The 25,961-nt window shown below is 45.9% G+C and overlaps 1 protein-coding gene across 1 annotated transcript in view; it reads left to right on the top strand.

Moving 5' to 3' along the window:
• Nucleotides 1-2,497: 2,497 nt before the first annotated feature.
• Nucleotides 2,498-25,961, top strand: part of CEP170B (centrosomal protein 170B) — a 58,498-nt gene continuing 35,034 nt past the window's right edge. The window contains exons 1-6 of the mRNA XM_058807026.1: nt 2,498-2,525; nt 3,770-3,905; nt 16,174-16,263; nt 19,267-19,345; nt 21,881-21,939; nt 23,218-23,356. Coding sequence (XP_058663009.1) covers nt 3,801-3,905; nt 16,174-16,263; nt 19,267-19,345; nt 21,881-21,939; nt 23,218-23,356 — 472 coding nt within the window. The 5' untranslated portion in view covers nt 2,498-2,525; nt 3,770-3,800. The remainder of the gene's footprint in view (nt 2,526-3,769; nt 3,906-16,173; nt 16,264-19,266; nt 19,346-21,880; nt 21,940-23,217; nt 23,357-25,961) is intronic.

Here is a 25,961-nt window from a genome sequence, read left to right on the forward strand (position 1 = left end):
CAGCCCAAGGGCCTCACTGCCTGCCAAAAGGGCTTGTTTCAATATGGAAAAAAAATGTAAAACTCAAAGTACAGCAGTGCAACAGCTTGTTTTCCCCATGGACACATGCTCTGAGTGTGATTTAAAGATGACAGCGTAGCACCAGGATATGCTGCCCACACACTCTTTTTGGAGGGGTTAGGAGAGAGGACAAGGAAAGACATCACTAATTATCTTTTTTATTCCTTTTAGATCACTGGAGTAAAATAAAGAGGCTGCAATGCAGCATTCAGCCAGGCCCAGGGTATTGGCCCAAACTTCATCTTCAGCCAGGTCGGAAGACATGTGGTGGGAACAGGGACTTTTTTCCTTCCCTATAAACACTGAAGTTCTGACTGACTGCTCAAATAAATACACATGGATAAATGCATGGTAAAACTGGGCTTAAAAAGAGACTAAAGCAAACACGAACCTTTTTATAGCAACTTATAACAAAGATTTGCCTAGATGGCAGGCTTGTATAAAGAAGTAAATTATCCTACTTCCTTTGAGGAGTTTAGAGATGCTCTACAGATCAGTTCATAGAGCAGCCTCTCCAGTAAAGAGACGTAGTTCAGAAACAAGTGAATAATATATATAAAAATTTAAGCTACAGGTCAGTTAAATCAATAATAAAACATCATTCAATGACGGGATGAGCTGGCAAAATAGGGCAGAAACCCATTTTTATTTATAAGGGATTTCTATTACTTCATGTCAGCACTCAGCATAAAAGCCTTCAAAGTGCCCTGGCAGTGGCAGCTGCTCCCTCCATCCTCCTGCCTGGTGTCTGAGGGACATGGCATGCTGCAAGGGTGTGGTGCTCTGCTCCAAGCAGAGACCAAGAGCACTTCAATAAAACACAGATGCTGCAGCTCAGCCAGCTTCCAAGACTTTGAAGATAATGATACCCTGAAATCACTCTGGGGCATGACGTATCTGCCAAGAAAGAAGTCAAATGTTGATTTAAGGAAGGCAATAATACCATTAATTAAATAATAACAAAGTCCTACTCTCAGAAAGAGGAGGAAAAGGAAGAAATGCTGTTTTCCTTCCCTCCTGCTGCAGTTCACTTTGCCCTTCCTGGTCCTCAGCCTTGCAGCAAAAGCATAAATCAGGAGTGAGCCCACAAAGTGATGTGGCTAAAGGGCCACCCCTGCAAGTGGTGGGCCAGAACTGTGGTTTCCATGCCATCAGACTTTATTGAGATTACATCCTGAGCCAAAATTCCAATGTACACAACACTGAACAGACCAAAAGTTCTTGCAGGTGACTGAGAAACAATTCTCAAACTCAACTGTAAAGAATACAAAAGCAAAGCTGTCTTTCCAGCTGGAATATCAGCCTGGGGAAACATCACTATGAACTTGGTGTGTTCCTATAGTCTTCCTTTAGCAGCCTGTGTCAGCTGGAGGCAGAGAACCAGTGTTCAGCCTCTGCTCTTTGCAGCTCCACTGACATCTGCAGCAGCTGGGGCTCTCTTGAGAAAGCTTTGCCATGATATGCAGGGCTCCTCACAATGGGAGAAAAAGTTATCATCACTCGCTGCACTTACTGTTCTTCAGAATTTTCTAGTTACCTACAACTGAAAAGAACTCATAAAATGGTGTGTCCTTCCCAGCACCCATTTCGAGCTCTTATTCCATGGTTAGATGCTCAAGATTACCTCAGTCCTGCCCACTGCATTTAGGTACTGCCCTGCAAGAGTTAGGAGGGTATGTGGAGATGGATGCCAACCTGCAGCCTGCTGGAGAGCGAGAGAGACTGGTGCTGAGGCTCACTTGGCTGGCTGGAGAGGCTGGGCTGGGATTTGGGCTGGAGAAGCAGCTGGTGCTGGGACTTGAGTGGGAGAAGAGGCTGGTGCTGGACCTCCCTTGGGCTGGTGTTGGGTCTGGTCCCAGTGTCTCACAGAGGCAGCATCTCCAGTCCCATGGCACCAAGCCTGCATGTTGGACTTTCCCAGGTCAAGGATGGCTGCCCTGCTCAGCGAGGTGCCAGAGGCTCTGCTGGCATTCACTGAGCCCCTCCGACAGCCCTGAACCAGGGCACGGCACTGGCACAGGCTTCCTGGAGAAGCTGTGGATGCCCCATCCCTGGAGATGTTCAATGCCAGGCTGGATACGCCTTTGAGCAACCTGGTCTGGTGGTTGGCATCCCCGCTCACGGTGGCAAGGTAATGACCTTTAAGGCAGATGACCTTTAAGGTAAATGACCTTTACGGCCCCTTCCAACCCCACCCAAGCCACGGTTGTGTCCCTGCAGCGATGACACGACCCAAAGCCAGGCCAGCACCTTCCGCCCAGGTGCCCCTCGGGCCGGGTGCGGGACCCGCGGCAGCACCGCCACCTCCCCCGGCCGGGCCCGGCAGGGCTGGAGCCGCCTCCTGACGTCGGGAACCTGCGGCGCGGGGGCGGAGCGGGGCGGGCGCCGGGAGCGGCCCGCGGGGCAGGCAGAGCCGGCTGGCGGGGCGCGGTGCCCGGCTGCCGCCGCGCCGAGGGCCGCAGCAGGTAGGACGGACGGACGGGCGGGCGGGCAGGGGCCGGGGGGCCGCGGGGCCGGCACACAAAGGGCTGTGCCGGCGGCTCCCGGCTCCCCTTCCCGGGCGCTTTGTCGGGGCCGCGGTGTGTGGGGCCGCTCGTATGTAGTGACACGGGCGCGGCAGCGCGGAGCGGCGGCTCCCGGAGCGGCGGGGAGGCGGCGGGGGCCGTGCGGGCTGTGCCCGGTCCCCGCGGAGGGCACCCATCCCCACCTGAGCGCCCGAGGCCGCTGAGGCTGCTGAGGCGGCGGTCGGGCCGGGCAGCGCCGCGCAGCCCGGGGAAAATGGAGATCTCCTTCCCCCGGTGCGCTTAGGAATGCAGCTGGGAGCCCGGGAGGTGGGTGAGGGGAAGGCGAGAGCCTGGCGTGTGCTGTGCATGCTCCTTCCTTCAGCCAGGCAGGGGAAAATGGGATGTTGTGGGAGAGGCAGGCGGGGAGGCCGCAGGAGCAGCGACAACAAACAGGTGTGGCCGGGAGAGCGGCCGGTGAGTGCCGCACGCCGCTCAGCAATGCCGCCCCTCCGCACCGAGCCCCGCTGGGAACCCATCGCAGCCTGGGCTCCCCGACCTGGGGCCGCAGAGCGGGTCGGTGTTTGGAGCGGCCGTGCAGCGGGGGAGGAAGGAAGGAAGGAAGGATTTGCGGCTCCCAACTTACATCAGTGTGGAAGTGGGATGAGCAATGGGGAGGTTGGTTTCCTCCCTCCTAGCGCTGGTGTAAGCGCTCCTGGGAATGCGCTGAGAAAGGTTAGAGGAGCCACGTTATGTCACCTCACTGATGTGCTGGTCCACGTCTCTGGTGATGGGGGAGGCTCAGGCTGTGTAGCACTGTGGTAGTGGTGAGGAAATGTTCTGGAAATGTTCTGGAAAGGAGATCTTTGTTGTTTTCTCTTTTTTCCCCTCCACCATATTTCATAATTTCATTCATTGGATTCAAGCTGGATGCTTCAAGTTTTTAAACAATCCTTTCTGCAGATCCTTAGTCTTGCTTTGCCATGGGAGTATTTCCAGGGCTGCAGAGCTCCTACGCATGGGCAGCAGGTCCTGGCAGATGCTTCACGACTGCTTGTTGTCACCAGAGATTTAAGATAGGAGCACAAGTGCATGAGGCAGAGTTGGGTCCCATGGTAGAGGGAAATTTGGGAATGGCAGATACACACTCTTGTACTTGCACACTTCATTAATAGCTAACTGTGTCTTGTGGGTTTTTTTGTGTTTAGGATGTATAAAGGTTAAGTGCCAAGCGCAAAAATGAGCGTGACTTCGTGGTTCTTGGTGAGCAGCACTGGCATTCGCCATCGGCTCCCTCGGGAGATGATATTTGTTGGGAGAGATGACTGTGAACTGATGCTCCAGGTAATGTGGCTTTATTTTTTTTGTAATTATTTCTTCTGAAGATGCAGTAGATGTGTATGTAATGCTGGGGATCTGTAGAGATATTTGATGCTTTCAAGTGACACCTTTTAAAAGGAACCTCCTCTTTTTATCCTGAGTCTGTGTTCCCCGTGAAGACTTCATGTTTGTGACAGCACAAGTGTGGTTTTCAAATTGCCATGTCATCAGATGGATAGGATCTGTAGTGGTGGGAGATTAATCAAATAGATTAACTGTCTTGATGCTACTAGAAGCCGTAAACAAAGACATTCCATTCTGTCCTGATCTGTGATTATGCTGCTGGCTTTTTTTAGCTTTTAACACATGTGCTGTTTACATGTGATTTGAATGCAGACAGGGTTTTTTGTTTACCTGTTTTTCCCTTTAAGTTTGATTAAATTATTTATGCTGGTATTTCTCAGGTGTTTTTATCGTAGTAGAAAACACTGATGTTTTGGTAGGCTGAGTAGGCTGGTGACCTCTTCCCAAAGTAATTGTGTTACTTGGGCAAACTTTCAGCTTCTGTTAGTACTTTCCATACCAGCATGTGTCTGTGCTGGACCTGATCCAGCATGTCTGAAGTGTTGGCTGTGGTCTGGTGTTTGACAGCATAATGTAGTAGATGTCACTCCAGACGAATGGGGCTGCAATCTTGCAAAGAGCTTTTGACAGGAGCAGTTTAGCTCAGGAATTTGTAGAAGCTCAGAATTAAATTAGTGATTCTGCTAAACCCATGCCATGAGTACTTAAGTGCACAAAAAATGTTCTATTGCACCTGCCTGTCCCCCTTTTGCCCCTTTGTGAAGGTGGCAAAATTAGGAAGCTGCCTGCACAATGGAGACTCCCTCCTCATAATTTCCACTGCTGACCTGATCACAGGTATGCCCTAAATGCTGTGCTGATGTAGGAGGCTGTGTTTGTAGTTGCTGCAGGGATTTTGTATGATATGTCAGTAGGAGGCCTGTTTAGAGAGGTAGAAGTTCTTGTACAAGGTGTGGTTGAAGGACAAGGTGCTGTCTAGCTGTAGTAAAGTGTCAGTGTCCACAAGAGGAGAGCTTGCAGTGTTTGTCCTGCTCTGCATGCTGGCAGTGAGTGCAAAGCTGTGCTGCAGTGGTAGGGCTGGGACTCCTGTTCCAGAGCACATCATTTGTTTGGGTTCTCCCATGAATCACACTATCTCTTATTTCATGTTTCTACATGTCTGGCTGCTGAGGCATGTAAAGGTGAGACATTTAAAATGTCCTGATATTTGCTGAACATCTGCGTTTGGCTGCTCAGGAACCTGATTGGCATCTTCTCTCATGACTTGGAGGGAGAAAACACACAGTGGCCCTGGTTTCCAGAAATGGTCTGAGTTTTTAGGCTGCCCATCTTAATATCTTATGAAGAAACTTGAGGGTTGTTGTGCATTTTTCTTACTGTCAGCTTTCAGTACTCTGACAGCCATGTCTCAGGCTGTGCACTCTAAAATAAAAGTACCCAAATACCTGTTCTGCTTAAAATGCACAGCTTGTTTCTCTGGTTGCTTGTGGGGTTAACTGGATGTCATGGATTGTGAGCCACTCCATACCAACCAGACTATTTCATGCTTCTTTGCAAGCCTGAGCTGGCTTGTCAGTGTTGCTTGTGGAGTACCCAGCCTTGTGAGGCTCTTCCTCACAAGTGCCATGCACTTTTCTACAAGGTAAATGAATTGAGATTCTTGGGGGAGCCAGGAATATCTGTGAAATGGTTGTATCTGGGGGTTCATAGGTGGTGGTGGTATTAAAAGAGGTTTCCATTGTTTCACCAGAGTGAAGGCTCTGGATTGTCTATAAAAGCCAGCAGCTTGTGTTCATGGGGTGAGCTACATGTGACCCTTTATATACATACTGGTCTGCTATCTCCAGTAATAAAGCTTTTTCTAGGCTCACATGTAAGGTCTTGTTTTGAACAGCACAGCACATTCTTTTCCTAGCCATTTGTTTATGAAGATGTTTTCCAGAGCTACCTGGGGCTCCAAATGAGATGTTTGTAGTAAGACTGAGTGCAGAAGAGAAACTGAGCAGAGAGACTTCATATCCAAGCAGAATTGTATGTGAGCAGATGGAGAATGAGATCTAAAAATAGACTTTTTCCCTACTGTGACTGTCCATGTCACAAAATGATTGTGCAGACTGGCACAATCATTTGTCTTGGGGGAAGCTTAAGAAGGAAGGGCAGTTATCAGAGCAGATGGACAGAGCTCTTGTGGCAGTTGTTTGCACCTTGTAGTATTTCTGTGGTACTGACCCTGAAACTGTATATTCACTGCATGGTTATTTTCCATATATATTTCAAGATACTGGCATTTAATCCTTTAAAGTGCACAGCTGGGGACACACTGGCAGTGACTGGGTGACCTGGTCAGTGTTTTTTCATCTCTAAGGCTGTTACTGCTCATTGATTTCACAGTGATATGGTTTGTGGTTCCCTGTTGAGACCACGTGTAGCATGGTGCTCAAACACACAACACAGAGATAATTCTTGTCCTGGAGATCTGCAGTCTTTCCTTTCTCAATTTACTGTTTTAGAAGTGTCTTGTATATTGATATTTTCTTGGAATGTACTGTCTCAAGGTATCAGATCTCTAAAACAGCAAAAAAGGATGGATTTGTCACCAAGCAATTAAGCTTTAGTTTTGTCTGGTTTTCTTATTTCTTAATACAAGTAGTGGATTTGCTTTCTGATTAACAAAGAGGTGAAGAAACCCAAAGTCTTTAATCTTAAAGTAGGTCTGATAGTGAGGAAACATAATCTACCTTGATATCTTCTATACCTACTAAGAGGATTATAAATATTTTAAATGTTTTTGCAGCTCTCTAAAGCTTCTAGCACAAGTAAATGCTAGATTTACATTGGGTTTGAATGTTAATGCATGGGTGAAAATGCCATGAAGTGGAGATGTAGCTTGGCATGCAGTGTTGCTACCAGAGCCAAGAGCTCAATTCTGCCCTTTTTCTAAGAAAAATGCTTGATTTCTTCAACAGCCTTGCTGCTTCCTTCAGGTAACAGTCAGCAAACTGCAGGAGTGTGGAAATCTGGACCTTCACTAACTTGCACTGCTGTGGGTTTTTAATGTGAAACTTAGGGGTGGTAGGAAGTAATGTTCTAAAAAGATCTGCTTTTTTTTAAATCAAAAATAAAATAATTTTGGGACCATCCTAAAGAAAATAATTTTCCCCTCCCCCAACATCCTTCTTTTGGAAAATGAAGCTGCCATTTTTATCAGCTTTGATAACTTGCTTAATGTGATGGGTACTCAGGGGACAAACATTTTGCTAACTCAAAAATGTCACTTAACCATTAAAACATTCCCTGCTGCTCCTAAACAAAACATTTTTTTGCATTTTTGCTAAATGTAAATATTTACAGAATGGAAAGCAGTGTCATGATTTCCCTGGTTTTGTTTGAGAGTGATGTTTACTGGAAAATTTGGGAAATAGAAATGTTTAACCAGTGCTCCCCTGATTATTTCCCTCCCTCTAGAGTGATGCTCTGGGCATGTGAGTTTGTACATGAGTGTGAGTTATAGCAGGAGTCGGTGCAGGCAGCATGGTGCTTTCTGTTTTGTGCCTTTATCCTATATGCCTTTTGAGACAGCCTGACATTTCCTATCAGGAGACACTGTTTGCAATTGCTTATAACTCTGCTAAACTTTGTAGCTGTTTGGGACGAGAGTTTATTTTCCAGGCATCTGTTTTATGCAGTGTGTTCTGGATGCAATAATTTATCTCCCTTCTTTGGTCTTTGCTGTGAGCAACTCTGAGAAAAATGCTGTTTTCTTCAGGTCAATTATTTAAAAGAATATGTAGCCTGTTCTTTGAAGTTCTGGCATTGTAGTAGAGCTGGGTCAGTGAAGATTTTCAAGAGTGAATGACTAAGTTGGAGGTGGTGGGTTTGTTGTTTTTTTGCCCACATCGAGCGGCTTTGACCAAGTTCCAAACCTTTGAATAAAATCTGGAGTTTGAATGTGGCCAGCAGGGACTTATTTGATAGCATTGCCTTAAGTAATTTCATCTGGGAGTGAGATTGGCAAGGGGATGAAGTGGAGAAGTGTCACAGGTGGGTAAAGAGTAACTGGGTGCAGGTATTCACAAGGCTGTGCCGGATTAGATCAGGGTACACCTAACCTGGCATCCTGGCTCAGTGGTCAAAGCAGCTGTCAAGGAAAGGGCAAGAACAAGCCAAGAGTGCAATGATACTTCCACAAAGCTTGCTCAACCTCTTTACCTGTGTTTCAGGAAGCCACAGGTCAGATCTTTGCATCTAGTGGTTGGATTTCTAGTCTACAGAGCTTCACCAAGTGATGAAGATTTGGCCAAGTGAAGAAGTACAAGTACAAGTGAGGATTCTGTTTGTGCAGAGTGAGAGGAGGAGCAGCAGGGCCTGGAGAAGTGGAGAGGGTGGTGCACATAGGGCAGAAGCCTCTCAGTGTGGGCAAAACGGGCATTACAGGATGTGGCTGCTGAGCAGCATCGCCCTTAGGCCTGAGATGGGTCAAGACTTGCTATTTATTATTCTGGTGTCAGAAGAGAGCTGTGAAAGCTCCTAGCCAAGCATCTGTCACTGCTCCAGATGGGACCAGTGCTGCTTATGATACCAATTAGTCAGTTCAGGTGTAGGGCCTTGTGAGCTGGACACATAAGTTCATTGTGGTGAATCACACAAAAGTAACAATTCTGCGTTTCCATCTTTGTCAAAAAGACAGGGAATTACAAGCATTCTAGGCACTGAAGGAGCGTTCTTATAGCTGCTAAGTCAAGTGTTTATAACTGCAGAGCAGTTACAACACACTAGTGTGAAGGCTGGCTGTGTAAGGGTGCTCTGCCCCTGTGTACACAGGCATGAAGATGCAATCTGTTATTGTGCCGTTCCCGGGTATTTTTCCCCGCAGGATCTGTTCTGTGTCTGGTATGCAGGGTGCACGGCGTGCTCCACAAATAACAGAGTGCAAAGATGAGCCCTGCCTGTGTGTGACATCTGGTCAAATTAAGGTTTCATTGACCTGATGTATCCTGCCTTCCCTGGGCCATACTTGATAATATCATTTCTCTCCTGTGTAGTTTAGGAAGTGCATACATAAACAAGGGTGAATAGGTGTGGTTGTCTACAGCGTTATGCTGGGAAGAAGCAGATGGTGAGAACTTGGTAGATGATCTTCTTCCTGATCCTTCTAGGTGGATTCACCACAGTACAGAAGTTGTATCCCTCCATTGCTCATGTATTTCCAGCACTGGGAGCTCCCAGAAGAAACCATGAGGATTCTCTGCTGGTTTTTGTGTCTGGACCTCCTTCCCCATCGCAGTGTAGGGTGGAAGTGGGAGGCTGTAGTTGGGATGGGGAGATGCCCTACCTGTGCTGTTTTGCTGCAGTTATCTAGAGGGTGTGAACAGGCACCTAAGTTAGTCCCTGGGTGTTGGGAATTGCCAAGAGTAATTCATTAGGTGTTACAAAGGAAGTAAGTGTCTTTCAGAAGGGAATGGATCTAGCCTTGGGAAGTTGCTGCTTTTTGACAGGTAGTGTTTCCAGGTGCTGAGACAGCAGCTGTGGGAGGAAGGATGCACATCCTGTATTTCCAGGCCTAGAGTTGTTGTTTTGGCTCTTCCTTGTCCCATTGTGTTCTGTTAATGTGCAGTTGATGGGAGGAGGTTATGATGCCTGGTGGCACTTGGGTGTAGGAGGCTGGAGGCATATCAAGACTGGCAGACCTGGGAGGGGAGTTCATTGCTGGAGGCAGGGTAGGGAGAGAGGTGATGGTGGCACTGAAGGCAGGAGGTTATTAGGGTTCAGAGGGCTTCATGCAGCTGGCAAGGTGCTGGAAGCCTGGACTGCCAAGAGAGGGTTTGTCCCGCTCTGGAGTGGGCAGGGAAAAAAGGGAGATGTATCTTCCTTGCATGAGATCCTGATCCAGGCAGTAGCAGCTCAGCTGCACTATAAAAATTCAGGCTTATGTCCCACCTAAAATGACGCTTTTCCATTCCTCCTGGGTGGCCATGTAAAACAAAGGAAAAGCCAGGGCATCTGTGGGCAGCATGCTCCCTGCCTGTGGTCAGGATCTGACCCTGGGTCACCTGAACCACTTCACTTTGGGGATGGGGAACCAGCGAGCAAAAACCCATTTTATCCCAAAATAACGGGTTAAGTTTTTATGGGAACCGTGCCAGCCTCCAAATCCCTTTGCCAAGCTGTGGGGATTACAGTTTCATTTTCCTGGAGGATTTCTCTCTTTGTTCAGTGCCTTATTTTTTGCTTGAATACTCAGCCCTGGTTCAGCCACAGATCTGCAAAGCCCATGATTTCGGCTGCAGCAGAGCTGAGGGCAGGAGCCCCTGCAGCCTGGGAGCTGTAAAGAGAGTCCAGCCCCAGGATGAGGTGGCTGCACTTGCTGAAGAGATTTGTCTGCTTAGGCAGAGTCATTAGAAGCTGGCAGTACCTGCCCCTGGGAGCCATCAGGCTGCCACAGGGGTGACACACTTGCAACCAGCCTGGGGCAGGATGGAGCATTCACTGATATTCTGGAAAAGTACTGGAGCAGCCAGTGCACACAACGCTGTGAAATGCTTTGTGGTGACAGAGAAGGACCCATCTGTGACCCAACATCCCTCCTGAAAGAGGTGTTCACATCTGTCATTAAATGTTATCCAGCATATGTTTACTTTTGATGAGCAAAATTCACATTTCAGGCCAGCGTGCCTGGAAACTGATTTTTGTTGTTGTTTTGTTGGGTTGTTTGGTTTTTTTTGTAGTTGTTGTTAGGTTTTTTGTTTGTTTTGGGGTTTTGTTTTGGTTTTTTTTTTTTAATTTGGTTTTGTCTGTCTCCATTCTAAAGTGGGACACCAGCAGAGGTTTATATTTCCTTACTGGGACACTTGTGCAGAGCACAGTACTGGCAGAAATGTAACCTGTTCTCTATGGAAAGTATTTGAGCAACTGTTTTATTGCATGCTGCCACCAGAACGCTGCAGTTACTCTGTGCCAGAAGTGCACAGCAGACTGCAGTGAGGAACAGGGAAACTGCTCATGTTTGTTTATTTTATCTCCAGTGCCACGATGCCTCGCGGCACTGGCAGGGCTGAGGTCCAAATCTCAACCCCAACCGGTAGGTTTTCACCCATGGTAATTCTCCTGAGAAAAAAGTAGCATCTGTATCTGCACAGACAGCTGAGCTGAGTCTGCTCCCTGGCCCTGTGGGGAAGCACAGGCTGTCTGGCTCTATTTCTCCTCCTGCCTTCCTGAGCAGGTCTTTGTGCCTTGTGGATTTTGCTTGGCATCTCTGCAGCTCATGCTTTCATCCTGAGATCCCTGTTCTCTGCATCAGACCCTTCCCCAAACACAAAGCTGTAGGGTGTGTGCAGCACACGTAGCCACAGTGTGATTAGTGCCTCTGTGGAGATTCCTGCAAGCTTTTGAAGCTGATTTGATGATGTGTGCAGTTTTGAGAATCACAAGTGAGCTGCCTGCTTTTATGGCTGATTGGAAACTGATGATCCAAGGTGTTGGTACCACTGTGGGGCTGGCAGACCCCCAGGTACCATTCCTGTGTTTTGTACCATCTGCTTAACATGATCATGGAAGAAGGAAGAGCTAAATATAAAGTACCTCCATCCTCAGTTATATGCTGTGTGTGCATTTTGTCTGCTAGGTATTTAAAACATGATGCATGGTAGGTAGTATGACAGAAGAGCAACACAACCTTATATTAGGAAGTGATTTGAATGTCTGGAAATTCCAGCCCTGGATGAGAGCTGAGTGTAGTAACAAATCAGTGCCCATGTTTTCCCTGCAGAGAAGTGTAAATATTCCTAATCAGAAAAGCACACGTGTTTTCCTGAGAGTTGTTTTCATTTGATAACAGGTCTGGTGTTGGGACATGGTGAGAATGCTATGTGCTTCCTTCATGTCCAGCCTCTTGGAGTGTAGCCTTGTTTCTTGCTTGAAGATCACCACTGCTTAAGAGAATAATACCTCCCTTCCTTTTTTTCCCCTTCTCAACCTCCCCTGAGCTGCTCCAGCTCTGGTTTGGTTGTTTGCATCTCTCACCCATAGCTCAGGACTGCTGCTCTCCCTATCACAAGTGCTTTTCTGGTGAAACAGATTAACTGCAAGGATGTACTGGTTATTTTTTGCTGTTGACATCTGGATATAAGTAACTGAGGTTTCTTATTAACACTTTATTGGAAATTCTGTTGGGTTTTTTTTTATTTTGGACCTCTGTGTTTGTCTACTCCTGACAGACCAGTCTTGCCTTTGGTTGTAGAGGTCATGGCTGATCATTAAGCAAGACTCAGTATTTGGTGCACGTGTGCATTTAGGCTAGAAGTCCTCTTATGTTAGTGACTCAGTGAACTTAATTGCAGTCTTTCAATTTATAGATGCCTAAAATCTTTCCAGTGAAGTTGCAGATGGCTGGGAGCTCTGCACCCATGGGCAGCTCCGTAATGTGTTGACTCAGGCTTCTTAAATCAGTTTCTGTGATTCAGCAGGTCACTCCTTAGAAACCACTAGCCTGCTGGGCTGAAGTGACTGTCCCTGGGCTCTCAGCTGTTGCCAGCATGGAAACTGGTTAGTCTCCTCTTGGGAAGTGGGATTGAGGGAGCCTGCTCCTCTCTGAGCACCGTCAGCCGCTGAGTTGCTGCTGGCACTGCACACAAGAGCGGTTTATGTTAAATGTGACTGATGTTGAAATAAACCACACCTCAGTTCTCAAGTAAGAGTGACCTTTGGCAAGTCTGCATCAAAATAAATAAGGTGTGATTTTAGTTACTTTGAGTTTCCTTGGAGACAGGCCCCTAGGAACTCCTGCTGCCAGTTCCTGTGATGTTCGCTGGCTTAACGTAAACAAAACTAAGAAAATTCCTCTCTTCTCCACAAAAGCATGAAATTTCACAGAAGTGCAATATGCATAACAGTTTGCCTTGTTCCTGATGTGCTCTTAAAGAGATGCTGAGAGGTTGGATGAAGACTGTGGGTCAGATTTTGCATGTTGTTTTGACTGTTTTTGCCCTAGGCTTTCTTGAACACAGCTGAAACTTCCTTGGAAAACAGGGTGGCATAAATTGGTTCCTTTGGTGACCTCTTTCTGCATTTATGGAGGGGAATATCATGTTGCAGGAATACATGTCTGCTCCCCTGAGATGACCCCCATCTGATTGGGGACCCCTGAGTGGCTGAAGTCAGCTGTTGTAGAACAGCAGACCAAGGGCTGTGCTCAGTTACACCAGGGTCAGATGCAGGGCAAATTGAATTTTTTGGAGACAGCTGGTTCCCAGAAATAAACTTCTTTTTAAGTGACCTGTGATCCATTTAAAGTCAGATACCAGATCTGCCCCAATTTTTGTCTGGGTTAACTTTTTGGGCTGGAAACCTTTCTGCCCTTGGAAGGGAGCTGAATTGTTTGTTCTGCCTTTAGAATCTGTTAATCTTTAAATGAGCCTCCATGATGTGCTGTAAAAAGCTAAAGCAAACACTGCTGCACCAGTTTATCAGCATTCCCTTGTATCTCATTGGGAACAGTGGCATCCACAATTTTGAGCAGCAGAGGGATCACAGGGGTGACAGACCACGTCTGTGCTGGGCAGGCTTTGCATGGTTGCCTGTGCATGGTTGTCTTTGACTCCAGTGGCATGAAGCACAGCACACAAATGCCCATGGATAGGGACAGGGGATGGTCATCGCCCTCTGCTGTGACAGTGGTCACAAGGGTCTTCAGGGTGTGAGAGAGACGAGAATGCTGAATCCATGTTCAGAAGGCTTGATTTATTATTTTGTTATATATATATATATATATATATATATATATATATATATATATATATATATATATATATTACATTATGACTATACTAAAAAGAAATAGAAAGAAAAGTTCTCAGAAGGCTAGCTAAGCTAAGGATAGAAAACAATAAATAACAAAGGTCTGTGTCTCAGCAGAGAGCAAGACCCAGCTCTGCTGTGAGTGGTCAGTAAATCCAAACACCCACAGAAGACCAATCACGGATCCACCTGTTGCATTCCACAGCAGCAGATAACCATTGTTTACACTTTGTTGCTGAAACTTCTCAGCTTCAGCAGGAAAAATCCTAACGAAAGGATTTTAATGAAAAGATGTCTGTGACACTCTGCTGTGTAGGTGAGGTGTGGTGATCCCTCCAGGAGCCCTGTCCATACAGTGCTCAAACAGCCAGACTGCTGTGGGGACAGGCTCTGGGCTCACATCCCTCCAAAGGTTTTGAAGGATCATGTGACAGATCAGGAACAACCCCAGCTTGTGGAGCATCAGCTGCTGTGGTACCTGAGGCTGCGCCTGGAGACACTGCTGTCCTCGGGGCCAGCAGGGCCTGGGCAGTGTCCCTCAGCTGTGCTCACCTGGACCATCCCTACCTTGCACTGCACACACCTGCCACAGCCACTTGAGTCTCTGAAAATGGACTCAGGAGCTGCACTTGGTGTGGATAATAGGAGAGAGAAGCAGTGCCTTCACTGCAAATGCTTAAAATCTGCCCTGCCGTGAGGTCAGGCTCAGACAGCTAGTGTGGGGATGGCATGGGGGTGAGGGGTTTGTGTGTGCCCCTCTGTGTTGCTTCTCCTGTTTAGTGCTCAGCATAGCAGAGGCACAGGTGGGGTGTCCCCAGCCACATTGTCTCTGCCTGTCCCACCTCTGTTTGTGTCTTTGGGGGGTGATTGCTGCATGAGCAGCATCAGTTGGGCAGCAAAGCATGAAGTGTTTCCTTGGCAGTCCAGCAGCATGTGGATAACTGTGTTAGTGAGGGAGCTGGAGTCACTTGCCCCTGTCCTCACTGCGTCTGCTTGGGGTGACATGTCATGAGTAGTGTGAGGGACGTTGCAAGGTGGAAGGGTAATCTTCTGGCCAGGTATGTGCCTGCCTCATATTGGTACTTGAGGGTTATTCTGGAGGATGTGTCTCCTGGGCTGATGGATGCTCTGCAGGGGAAGGAGATCCCATTTCTCAGGTGTCGTGGTACTTCCCATGCGCTTGACATTGGCAGGGCCAGAAGAAATTCCTGCAAATAGTAGCAGTTTGTGTGAAAAAAGCCTCTTTTGTTTTCACCAAGGAATTGCCTGAAACAATCTTTGCCTCTGCATGCTTGTAAGAAGCCAGATAATGGCTTGCTGGGAGCGGTGCTGTGGAAACCAGTGTGTCTGTGTGTCTATACTTGGCAAAAGGAAAGGACTTCCAGCAAGAACTTGTTGGTTGGTGCCCAGGAGGATGAGGATTAGCTGACTTGGAGCCTGGCTGGTCTCCCTGCTCTCCCCTCTCCTGGCCTGAGGTACCAGGGAGGTCTCAGTGCTGTGTGTATGTGCTGATGGGGTGACTGCTTCCAGTGTCTGCCTGAGGTCAACTGCAGCAAGGATTCAAGTTATGAGAGGCAGCAGGTCTAAAAACAGACAGTCTGGTGTCTTTATAGCTGTAACACACCATATTTCAAAATTATTCGTAGTTCTTGTCCTAGCACTTCTTTCAGAAGTCTGACATGATGCCTGCTCAAGTGTCACACTCTGTTTTGAAGATAAGGTGCATTACTTGTGCATTGTGACAAAGCCAGTGGCACTAGATCACTGTTAAGTTCAGTGTACTCAAACCCAGTTTACAATTTAAATTTTCTTGGGGTTGCTTTCTTTCTCATTCCTGGTTTACTAACCTCTCTCTAGCTTGGAACACATCCTAAAATTTAAATCAATTCCAGGACATAATCCTGGGAACAGTATAAATTTTTGGGAACAGTATAAATTTTTGGGAACAAGTTTGGTTTGTAACTCAAGAGAATGATTTTTTTTTCTCTTTGAAAAGTAGGAAGAAATGATCCCAAGTAGGAGCATCCCTAGTGTTGAGGCCGTTGGCCTCAGCAGTTGAAAAATTAAGATCTTCTAGCTCATGCTGGCTCAGATCCTGGCCCCCAGGCTTTCAGTTTGACTGATTTTGTTCAGTGTGTATTGATATAATTTATTGAAATTGTGGCATAGTCTTGACAGCCTTCAGCAATTTTTTAAAATACTTTTTCTTTTCCCTTCTCCGTGAAAACAGCGTATTGTCTTCAAACTCTGCAAACAGCCATGGAAGCATTTACAGCTTATCCTTCCATTATTTAGAGCAGTAAATAGTATTTAATCCTCCCTGCTTTCCCTGCTGTCCTCCTACCCCCATGAGGGCAGTTTGATGTCTCAGTGTTGCTCTGGTGACCAGTGTCTCGTTTTGTGCTCCCATTGCCAGTCCCGCAGCGTGGATAAGCAGCACGCCGTCATCAACTATGACAAGGACAAGGATGAGCACTGGGTGAAGGATCTCGGCAGCTTAAACGGGGTAAGTACCAAAGCTGCAGCTGGCAGGGCTGGCCTGGTGCTGTGCTGAGTCTGCAGGCTCTCATGTGCTCACTCAATCCTGCTCTCAGACCCTTTTGGGTCACTGCAGCTGTTGGCACGAGTTAAGCCAAACACGCATCATTATTTGCAAGGCCTGAGGTGGAGGTCGTGTAGCATCTCATCTTGGGAGGGGAAAGCTTTGGTGAATGTTGTATTGCTTTTTCCCTCTCTGCTGGTGTCCTTGCAGAATGCTTCAGGGCTCACACAATTATAAAGCCTCTTGCAAAAGGGGAGGAAATAAATTCAGTTTCGTGTTTGGGATGTTAACTTTAAACTGGTGGAGATTCTGGAGCAGCTGTTCAGCATGAGCAGGGTGACCTTTTGGTGGTTTCATTGTCAGTGCATGGAGTGATTTATGGGGTGATGAGACATTTAATTTCATTGGGGAGAAACTACTTAAAACCACCTCTTTTTTTTTTTTTTTTTTTTTAATAATAAAAATTGCTTTTTTGCCTGCCTTGAACCTGGTTTGCATGAAGACCGAGGAATACTGTGAGCACAGAAGGAACTGAGCTTGACTGAATCTTAACCCTTGCTTTGGTTTAATTTATGCAGTCGTGTTAGACACCCAAATTCCGTGATACTTAAATACAACACTGTTGTTAAAGATGTCCAAATGTCATAGCATGCCTCTGTTTTGGTGGTTTCTTCATACAAGTGGAACTGTTCCTCTGCTGGAGCAGGCCTAAGCTAGATTCACATAATTGTCTTCTCAGTGGGGGTTTTACTGCAGCCATTGTTTCATTGTTTTGGACATAGAAGCCCTCCACCATCACAGCCACAAAACCACAAGATGAGCCCAGAAACTTGTACAAAAACAGTGGCTAAAGCAGCCCTCAACCATTCTGCCTGCTCTGGCATCTGAACACAGCAAGAATGAGTGCTAATCCTTCTCAGCCTAATAGCTGAAGGCATGGAGCCCTGCCGAAATGGGAATATTTCCAGTAACTGGTCTGGACTCTAGCTGGATCCCTGGTTCAAAAGCTGTGGTATTTAACTCATGGTAGCAAAATAGCAGCTAAAGATTCTGCTAGCAAGGGAGGGAGGACTTGTACTACTAATTATGTTCTATCTTCACATGCTGAAGCATAAGAATTAACATCATTTTAATAGTAGCCTTATGCTTAGAGAGGCAGTGGAGTAAAAGGGAGTTACAGCAGTGCCTGTCTTCTGCAGCTGATCAAACACTTCTGTTGAAAAAGTCTGTTGTGGCCAAACCAAATTTTGCATGCAAGAAACATACCTTTATTTGAACATTGTCACAAAACCTTGTTTTCCCCCCTGAAACTAAAGAAATCACTTTTGAGGACCTTGATTTTAAATCCATTTTCAGAATTTCCTTTTGTTTTGTATTTGAGTAGTCAGCAATGCATTATATGGCTTTGCTGGATAATCTGGTTTATATTAATTGTCAAAGTGTTTTATATTGTTTTTATTATAATGTTCAGGTAATTCTGTTGTCTCTATTCAGAGGTTTTTGTTTTAAAGGGTAGCATTTTTATCCAAAATCCAAAAATTTTACTGAAGTTACTTTATCTCAAGCAAACATGGACAAATAGTTAACTATCAAAATGGGTTCTTGCAGACTTTTTTTAAGAAAATTCAGCAAACAATTATTCTTGTTCCAGATGCGACTGTTGTGGGTTTTTTAAATATTAAAAACTTTAATGCAAATTGGAATTCTGTGCATTTTAACTAGCTTCACTGTTTTTATTCTGAAATTACAGGCCTGTTTCCCAGCTCTTCTGTAAATTGCCAGGAATCTGGGGGCTGTTGTCTGCTGAAATTCTAGTTTCCTGCTCTACCATTTATTTTTCCTCTGTGGTTAATACTAGGTCTTATCATGCATGTTTGGCTTGGCTGAGGTGAGAAGACAGAAGGAAAAGACTGTGCTGCAGTCATGAAAACATGTAAATTCATTTTGTAGTTTAATTTTGTTTCCTCAGCTGCATTTGCATTAATGGCACAAAGACCAGGAACCTGCTGCTGGGGCTGAGAAGCTGGGTGAATCCCACCTTGCCAAGTAGGGTAACTCTTGGTGTCTGACTGCCTCAAATCCTTCTGTGGGAGAGCTAATCCCCATCAGCTCTCTGGGACTTCTTCAGCCCCTTCTTATTTTTGTTTGGCCCAGGTCATTGCAAAGGCACATGAGTTTATTTGTGAAAGATTTCCATGCATGCTTGATTTGATCCTCAGTTGGTCTGGCAGAATTTTTTCATAGTGGGTCCCCTCAGGAAGCACAGACATCAAAGACATTTATTCACAGCTGTGAAATACATGTCTTGCACCTTTAGAAGGATGTTAGTTCCTTTCAGCCTCAGTTAACTGCCTGGAGCATGGGAAAAGGGGTGGCTGAAATTTTAGCACGAGGGATTCGGTTATCTCGGACAGCGTGGCTGCAGGTCTCATGGTGATGCTGCCTCAAATTTTTTTCCCATTTCTCTGTGCATTTTCATTTCCCCTTCCTCTGTGATAGGCTTTGCTTGTTAAATTATCAGGCCTTGGGGCTGACACCAGTCTTGTTTGCCATCCAGCAGAAAGCTGATTCCTAGCTCAGTAATTAAGGGCATGAGTTGCAACCGTTTGCTGGTTGAGATGGGTGTAGGAGAACCAAGAGCATTTGAAGTTCTTAACTTCAGGCACCTCATTTACCTGCTCAGGTCAGGGACTGAAATTGCATTTGCAGTTGGTGCAAAAGAAATCTCCCTAAAGGTCCCTTCACAGCACCTTGCTTTGAAGCATAATTGGGGTGCTCTGACTTGCCCATGGGAGCTGCTTGCTGGTGTTGGTTTTTCCAGGGAACTTAGCTCCTAGCTCCTGCCTTGGTGCTGGCATACTCTAAGTTAGGGTGTGGACATGGATGCCCTCCAGGAGCACCATCCCTCTGAGATCCACCACCCTGGTACCCTCAGTCCAAGCCCATTTGTGTGTTTCTGTCCTGCAGACGTTTGTCAATGATGTGAGGATTCCTGACCAGAAGTACATCACCCTGAAACTGAACGATGTCATTCGCTTTGGCTACGATATCCTTTCTGGAGAGGATGGGGACCCAGGCTCTGCTTGGGTTTTGTGCTGCTGGCTGCACGGAGAGGTACCAGGGCTAATTGTGTCTCCTGAGTAAGGGTGCTTTTTCAGATGCCTGGACTTTGGATCAGGCTCTGCACTGGCAGTGCTGACTGTGGAAATGCCTCTTCAGTCTCCTCCTAAGGAAGAGTTGTGGTTTTTTTCTTTTTATTTGGGTGGTACCAGCTGGGAGCAAACACAGATCATATATTTTTGTATGAACTAATATCTTCCTATATTTTTTTCATTCAATTTACCTTGTTTTATTTGTCATTTCACCCAGATGCTTTCTTTCAGACAATTTTCAGCCTTCAGCCTTCAACATCTAGCTGTGGAGCTTGTGGCCAGACCTTGACTGTGTACTGATTAAAGTTAGCCTGTGTAAATTAGTTCTGCCATAAAATGCAGGAGTAAATCTTTAGCAATTGCACGTTTCACCTCTAGCAAGGGAAGCTAGGTTGCAGTTATTGCTTTATTTACAGACCACAAATCCTGCCAGTGTCTGCTAAAACACCTTTGCTTTCATCCCTTTGCTTTTTTACCCTGATGTGACAGTATGGCTGGCTATAAGAATAGATGTTGACATGCCTTTCTGAGCCTGAAGAGCAGTAGAGATAAGTAGAGGTTCCTATTGCTGTCTTTTATGTAATCTAATACTTTTTTCACTTTTTTTTTTCAGTTGCTTCTATCTGCCAAACTTTGCCCACTCAAGCTGAATTTAGAAGTAGCAAGTGTCTTCTCCAGGGTTTTTTTTTTCTTTTCTGGAGAGATGTCAATTAAAACAGTCCAGACATTTCTAAGAATAGAGGCAGAGACTAAGTTTTACCATTTGGTGGGGGAAAATGTTTGGCTGGAAAACTCTTGTGCATCCTTGACCCCAAGGCCACATTCTTCCACCTTTTGCTGTCCCCATGATAATCCATTTTGCTTGGCCATGCTTTAGCCCTTGAAATCCTCCAAACCTTTAGCCTTGCTGGTCTCCCAGGGATCTGGTACTTCAGCTCTATGCAGTGACAGTGCAGGAGCACTCACTGTTCCCAACAGGATTGCTTAAACTTGTGTGTGCCATTCTGGATCTGCAGGAAAAGAGATTTTTCTGGGCCATGGATCATAATTTGGGTCTTGGTCACTCTCCTCTGGGATCCTGTCATTAAAGGTGGTGTCTTGCTGCACATGTGATGAAATCTTTTACAGGCAACCTCAGTTGAAGCTTTCCTTGACTTTGCAAATGTTTGGTTTTTTAATGTAGCTGCTTGTGTATGTTCTGGTCTCTTGGTGTGTGAGGAAATGCACAAAAGACTTGCTGTGAACTCCAGTCCTGGGAAGGCAAAAATCAGTGCCTGGAGCATGGGTGGGTTTTAATGGCTACAATACCAGTTTAAATTTTTTTACAGAAAACAACTCTCAGCAAGGAGCAGCTGAGTTTAAGTATATAGTCTTGCACCCTTTAATGGATATTCAAGTGAAATGAATGATTATACTTATGAGCTGTAGAATTTATTGCCCTCAACAGAAAATTTTAAAGACTGTAGGTTTTAGAGTAAACTTCATGAGATGTACTGTGCCTATGGCAGCTATAAGGTCTTTCTCTGCTTTGCTGTTTTGGTGCCACTCTGTTTAGCAGAGGTTTCTGTGCACACTGCAGTCAGCCTGGTGTGGATGGCAGCATCTCCTGAGGTCTTGGAGTCACTGTGTCCCATTGCATGAGAGCATTTCTCTTTTCCATTTACAGTTTCACTTACAGCCTGTGCAGAGTTCCCCTGCTAGGCCAGTATCACTGGGTTTATTTTTAGTCTAACATTTTCCATCTTTCCTTTTTCCTCCTCTTTGCTTTCTGCTGTGTTGATTGGGTTGTTCATGATGACATTCCAGATGCCAGCTTTTTTTTTTTTTTTTTTTTTTTTTTTTTTTTTTTTTTTTTTTAATACAGCATTGCTGAGGATTATTGCCTGGGCTCAGCCATGTGAATGCCTCCCTCCCTAAGAGGTCACAGCAGCTCATGACCTGATTTACTTTTCATCTAGAAAACTGCAGTGACTGAAAGGCCTTGCCAGGGCAAGAGAGCACCATAGTCCCAAGGGTTTGAGCAAGGATCTGAACTCTGCTGCTGCCTTATCCAGCATGGGAGACTGGCCCATCTTGGCCGGGATGCTCAGTGGTCTGTCTGAAGCCACCAGCCAGGTGGAGAGGATCAGGGTGTGAGCTGAGCTGGGGCTCTGGCTGCTCCCCCAGGTCCTGCACAGAGTTGCTGGTGCTCCTCCAGGTTTTTCCTGCTCAGGTCCCCATGTCTGCTGCCCCTCAGCTGTCCTAGATCTGCCCAGCAAATGTGATTGTGCACAGCAAAGACCAGCTGGGCTGCAGCACAGACAACTTTTATTACCCTGTGTATTTTAAGACTTTCTGGTTTTATGATCCTGTTTTCTTTTCTGTGACTAAACATTAAATTTCTTTGTCCGTTCAAGTCCTTTGTATTTTCCTTAATGAATTTTCTGTACATTCGAATATGTATGTCCTGGAACAAATTCAACACAAAGTCCCAGAAGAAGCATTAAAGGTAAGAGTGGGTGGGTGCAGTGCACTTTAAAAAAAAAAAACTTTAAGTACTCTAGTAATAGTCAGTCAGAGTGAAATATTAAAATACTCTTTATGGCAGTGAAATGTTTCAAAATGTGAGGCTCTCCTTGGATTTGGACTTAATGAAACCCTCCTTTGAGGAGAGATACATTTCCCAGTTATCTCAACTCTGATCTCCTATCCCTGTGCTAACATGTAGATCAAGTTCTGTATGTTCATAACTGCCAAGAAAAAAAAAAGGTTACTTAAAGCTGCAACATGTTAAAGAATAACCAGCGCATGAACTTGTGGGTGAAGCACAGCAGAACATTTTTCTTCCCAGAAGTGGAGCACAGATGTCTTTTTCTGAGCACGGTGACTTATGCCAGCTCTACCACACCTCCTCAGTCAGGCTGAAGTTTGCTTAATTTATTCATGGGTATCATTTTTGCCTTCAAGCTCCCAATTTTTACTTACTGAGCAGTCAGTCCTCTTAGGAGTGAGGTGTTTTTAAAACATTGTTCAGTAGCAGGTAAGAAATATTCAAGGCAGAATAAGCCTTTATCTAAGGCAGAAAAGCAACCCCCTCTGGGCAAGGAAGCTGTAATGTTCAGCTGTGGGACCGGGCTATCAGTGCTATGCATCAGCTCTTGGCTCGCAGATTCTGCCTTCCTAGCCCTGGTTCCATGTTTAGGACTTGGCAAGAATAGGAAATTTAACAGCTAGAATTGGGCAAATGATTCACTGAACTTACTCAGGGATAATCTGGATGGGTTCACCCTTTTATTAATTTACTTGTAATAAACCAGCTTCTAAATAGCTGATTTACTGTGTTAATATGGAACCTGTTTTAAGATAGAATCACTTTCCTAGCTGGGGAGAGGGTTTGGAAAAAATAATTAAATTCCAATAATTAGATTCCAATTGCCTTTGCTGAAAAACTGAGATAATGCAGATGGGTGCCCTGAAATAATTTATAACATTCCTTTAAGAACAAAGGAGATTTCAGGATTTGAATCCTGAGTGGAGAATAGCCTGAGCTCTGATTCTTCTCAGTCTAGTTTTTAAAGGATTTTCTAATTAGTTGTTTTGCAGAGCTAAGTCACAGTGACCTTCTTGTGTACTAGAATTCTCACTTAATGGCTTCCAAATGGGGTACTTCTGTTCTGTAGCTTCTTCCCAGGTGTGCATGCTTTTTGTTGAAGGGCACAGCTGCAGTGGAGATTTGGGTGATCTGTTGGTGGGGCAGAGGTTTTCAGTGCTGTTTGTGCCTCTGCAGCATGAGAAGTACACCAGCCAGCTGCAGATGAACTACAAAGGCCCGGCCATGAAGAGGGTGGAGCAGCCCATGGAGCACAGCGTCTACACAGAGTCCCCACAAGCCAAGCTGGAGAAAGGAGAGAGGAAAGCAATTACAGGTACCTGCTTGGGAACCAGTTCATCTGGATTCTGAGCAAAGTGCAGCTGGAGCCCTGTGCTGGGTTATGATTCTGACAGTAGAGTCTTGTGGGTTGCATTTGGGAGCAGTTCTGGAAGGATCATCTTTCTAAACTCCTGGATTATTCCAGACTCTGGGTTTTTGGAGATTCAGTCTCAAAAAAAATTCAGCTGGTGTGATGGCTCCTACATGCCTTGTCGCTGTGTGTGTTCTGGAAAACCTGTGGGCAGAGCAGGTTTGGTAAGTTCTCTGGCACCTGTCTGGTCTATTTTTAATTTCCTAATCGTGAGCTGGTGTTTGAACAGAGGGTGACTCAGAGTAGAAATGTATAGCTGCTGTGGCATGGTGCTGGCAGGCAAAGAAGCAGCAAGCCATTTCTTTCACAAAGCCCTGGATGGTTTTAAATGGCTGTGTTTCCTAACGTGCCAACATGTGGGATTGAAGCTGACTGCCAAACTGAGAGGTGTTTGCTTCAGGTTCACTGATCCCCGGCTTCAAACTTTTTCTATTAGAGAAATTCCTTCTCTCCTCCATTTTGTTAACAACTGCTGCCTGCCTTTAGAGATCCTTTGTCAAATTTGGTTCCTCTGTGTTTCCCATTATGGTTTGCCAGGACCTTCCCAGCAATCTTGTCTCACCCATTTCACCCAAATTCCTGCCTCCTGTGTGTGCTGTCCTGACAGGTCTTTCTGCCCAGTTCTGGTCAGTTCATGGTTTTCTGGAGCTTGCTGGTGCATGGGAGGAGCAAATATGGTTCTGAAGCATACTGGTGACATGACTGCCAGTGGTGGTTTTGTGGCTTCAGGATGGCAGAGCAATTGGAAGGCTTTAGGGTTTAGCAGGGGGAGTTGCCCACTCTGTTGGAGAAAGAATCAGAGAGGAGAATGGAGGGAAGGGGATGGCAAGCAAAAGAGTGAGGTAAACATCTTGAGTGAGTTTGCCTAAGACAGGTATGGCAGCTTTCTAGAAAAGTGTACAACTTTGGGTAGATCTGTTAAGGCTTCATGATAACTAATTGGAGTGGGTTGATTGACCATCATCTCCCATGTATTGTCCTAATGAAAATCCCCCTAAGCTGGCACAGTGCGCTAAAACTGTGAAATGTTCCTCCCTGGTCTCTTTGCTGCCTCCAGCTGTGTGGGGAAGCACTCCCATTTTCTGCACCAGAAAACCTTTCTTTGTGTTGCTTTGGCTGCGGCTGTGTTTGGGACTGAGCCCGACAAGTGTGAATGTAAAGGGATGGAATTGTGGATGATGAGGTGTGACACTGGGGAGGGTGAGAAGAGGTGAACCCCACCGGGGGAAGAGCTCTCCACTGCCTTTCAAGGGGCAGGAGGCTCTTGGAAAGCTTTGCCAGTAACTGGAACCACTTTGTGTTTGCTGCTGCCTGGTTCCATGAACACTCAGTTTTTTATTCTTGCCACCTTCCAAAATACACTCTCATTGATTTTAACCTACATAGCATAAGCAGTGGATATTTGGAACACCTTCAAAGCCAGGACGTTGAGTGACTCCTCAGCAAGGTGACCCGTTTCTCTGCCCTGTGATTTGCAGACCTGCATTTTGTTTCTGTCATTTTCAGTGGGCACAGACCAGAGGTCTGAGGCAAAACGGGCTCTGTGTTCTTGCTGGGGATAACAGCACTGAAGTATGTCACGTGCAGTGGGACTGATGGGCAGAGCTAAAAAAATCTGTGAAGTGCTGCTAACCCCCCTGAACTACAGAGGAAATCAGAACTTTTTGTTTGAAGTATTTTGCTGGATGGGACTGAAACCTGTGGAAACAAGGGCCTGAGCATTAAACCAGTCCCTGGCTCTCCCAAAAGCCTCTCTGTCACGTGAGCAGAATGATCAGTGGATCCCTTTCTCATCTGCGAGGTGACTAATTCACCTTGTCCTCGGCTGCACACAGGCACTGTTTCTCCTGGGCTGCTGGGAGGACTGGCAGCAATTTGAAATGATTAGTGAAAAGAAGAGTTGTAGTGTTCTTAAGGGGAGTGGGCTTGCTTAGTGGCAGCAGAAAGAGGCCTTAGGGAAAGAGCTGTTTTGCTAAGCCTGTAGGTATTTAGGAATTTGCATTGACTAATTAAAGCAAGGTCTGGGCTGACAAAAGCCTTTAGAAGGATCGGTTCCCAGGGCCCGGGTGGAAAAGAGGCAGAGGGAATGCAAGCTTTCAGGGAAGAGGTTTAGCAAAACAATGTGAACAATTAGAGCTGCTTAGAAATGGGAGGAGGTGAGGGGCTGAGGATAAAGAGATCCAGGGGAGTGAATGGGAAACAGTCAGTTCAGTCTTTATTTTGTTGAACTTGCAGCTTTTGGGTGTATGTTGCCTGTAAGCAGAAAATAATCAGACTGTGAAATGTTTGAAGCAAGAAGCTTGGTTAATTCTGTAGCTTGGAGATGGATATGAATAAAAGTGTCCACAGCTCAGCTAGTTAATGCTAAAAATAGCTATTAGCTCTCATGTCTAAAGCCTTAAGTTATCAGGAAGCCAGGTAGAGCCTTGAACTGAGTAGATTTCAAGACAGTCACAATCCCTATTCCCATCTGTTGCTACCTGAGTTGAGGTACTTGATGAGATAAGCT

This window comes from Ammospiza caudacuta, chromosome 6, assembly GCF_027887145.1.
Source record: "Ammospiza caudacuta isolate bAmmCau1 chromosome 6, bAmmCau1.pri, whole genome shotgun sequence".
NCBI classification, from domain to species: domain Eukaryota; kingdom Metazoa; phylum Chordata; class Aves; order Passeriformes; family Passerellidae; genus Ammospiza; species Ammospiza caudacuta.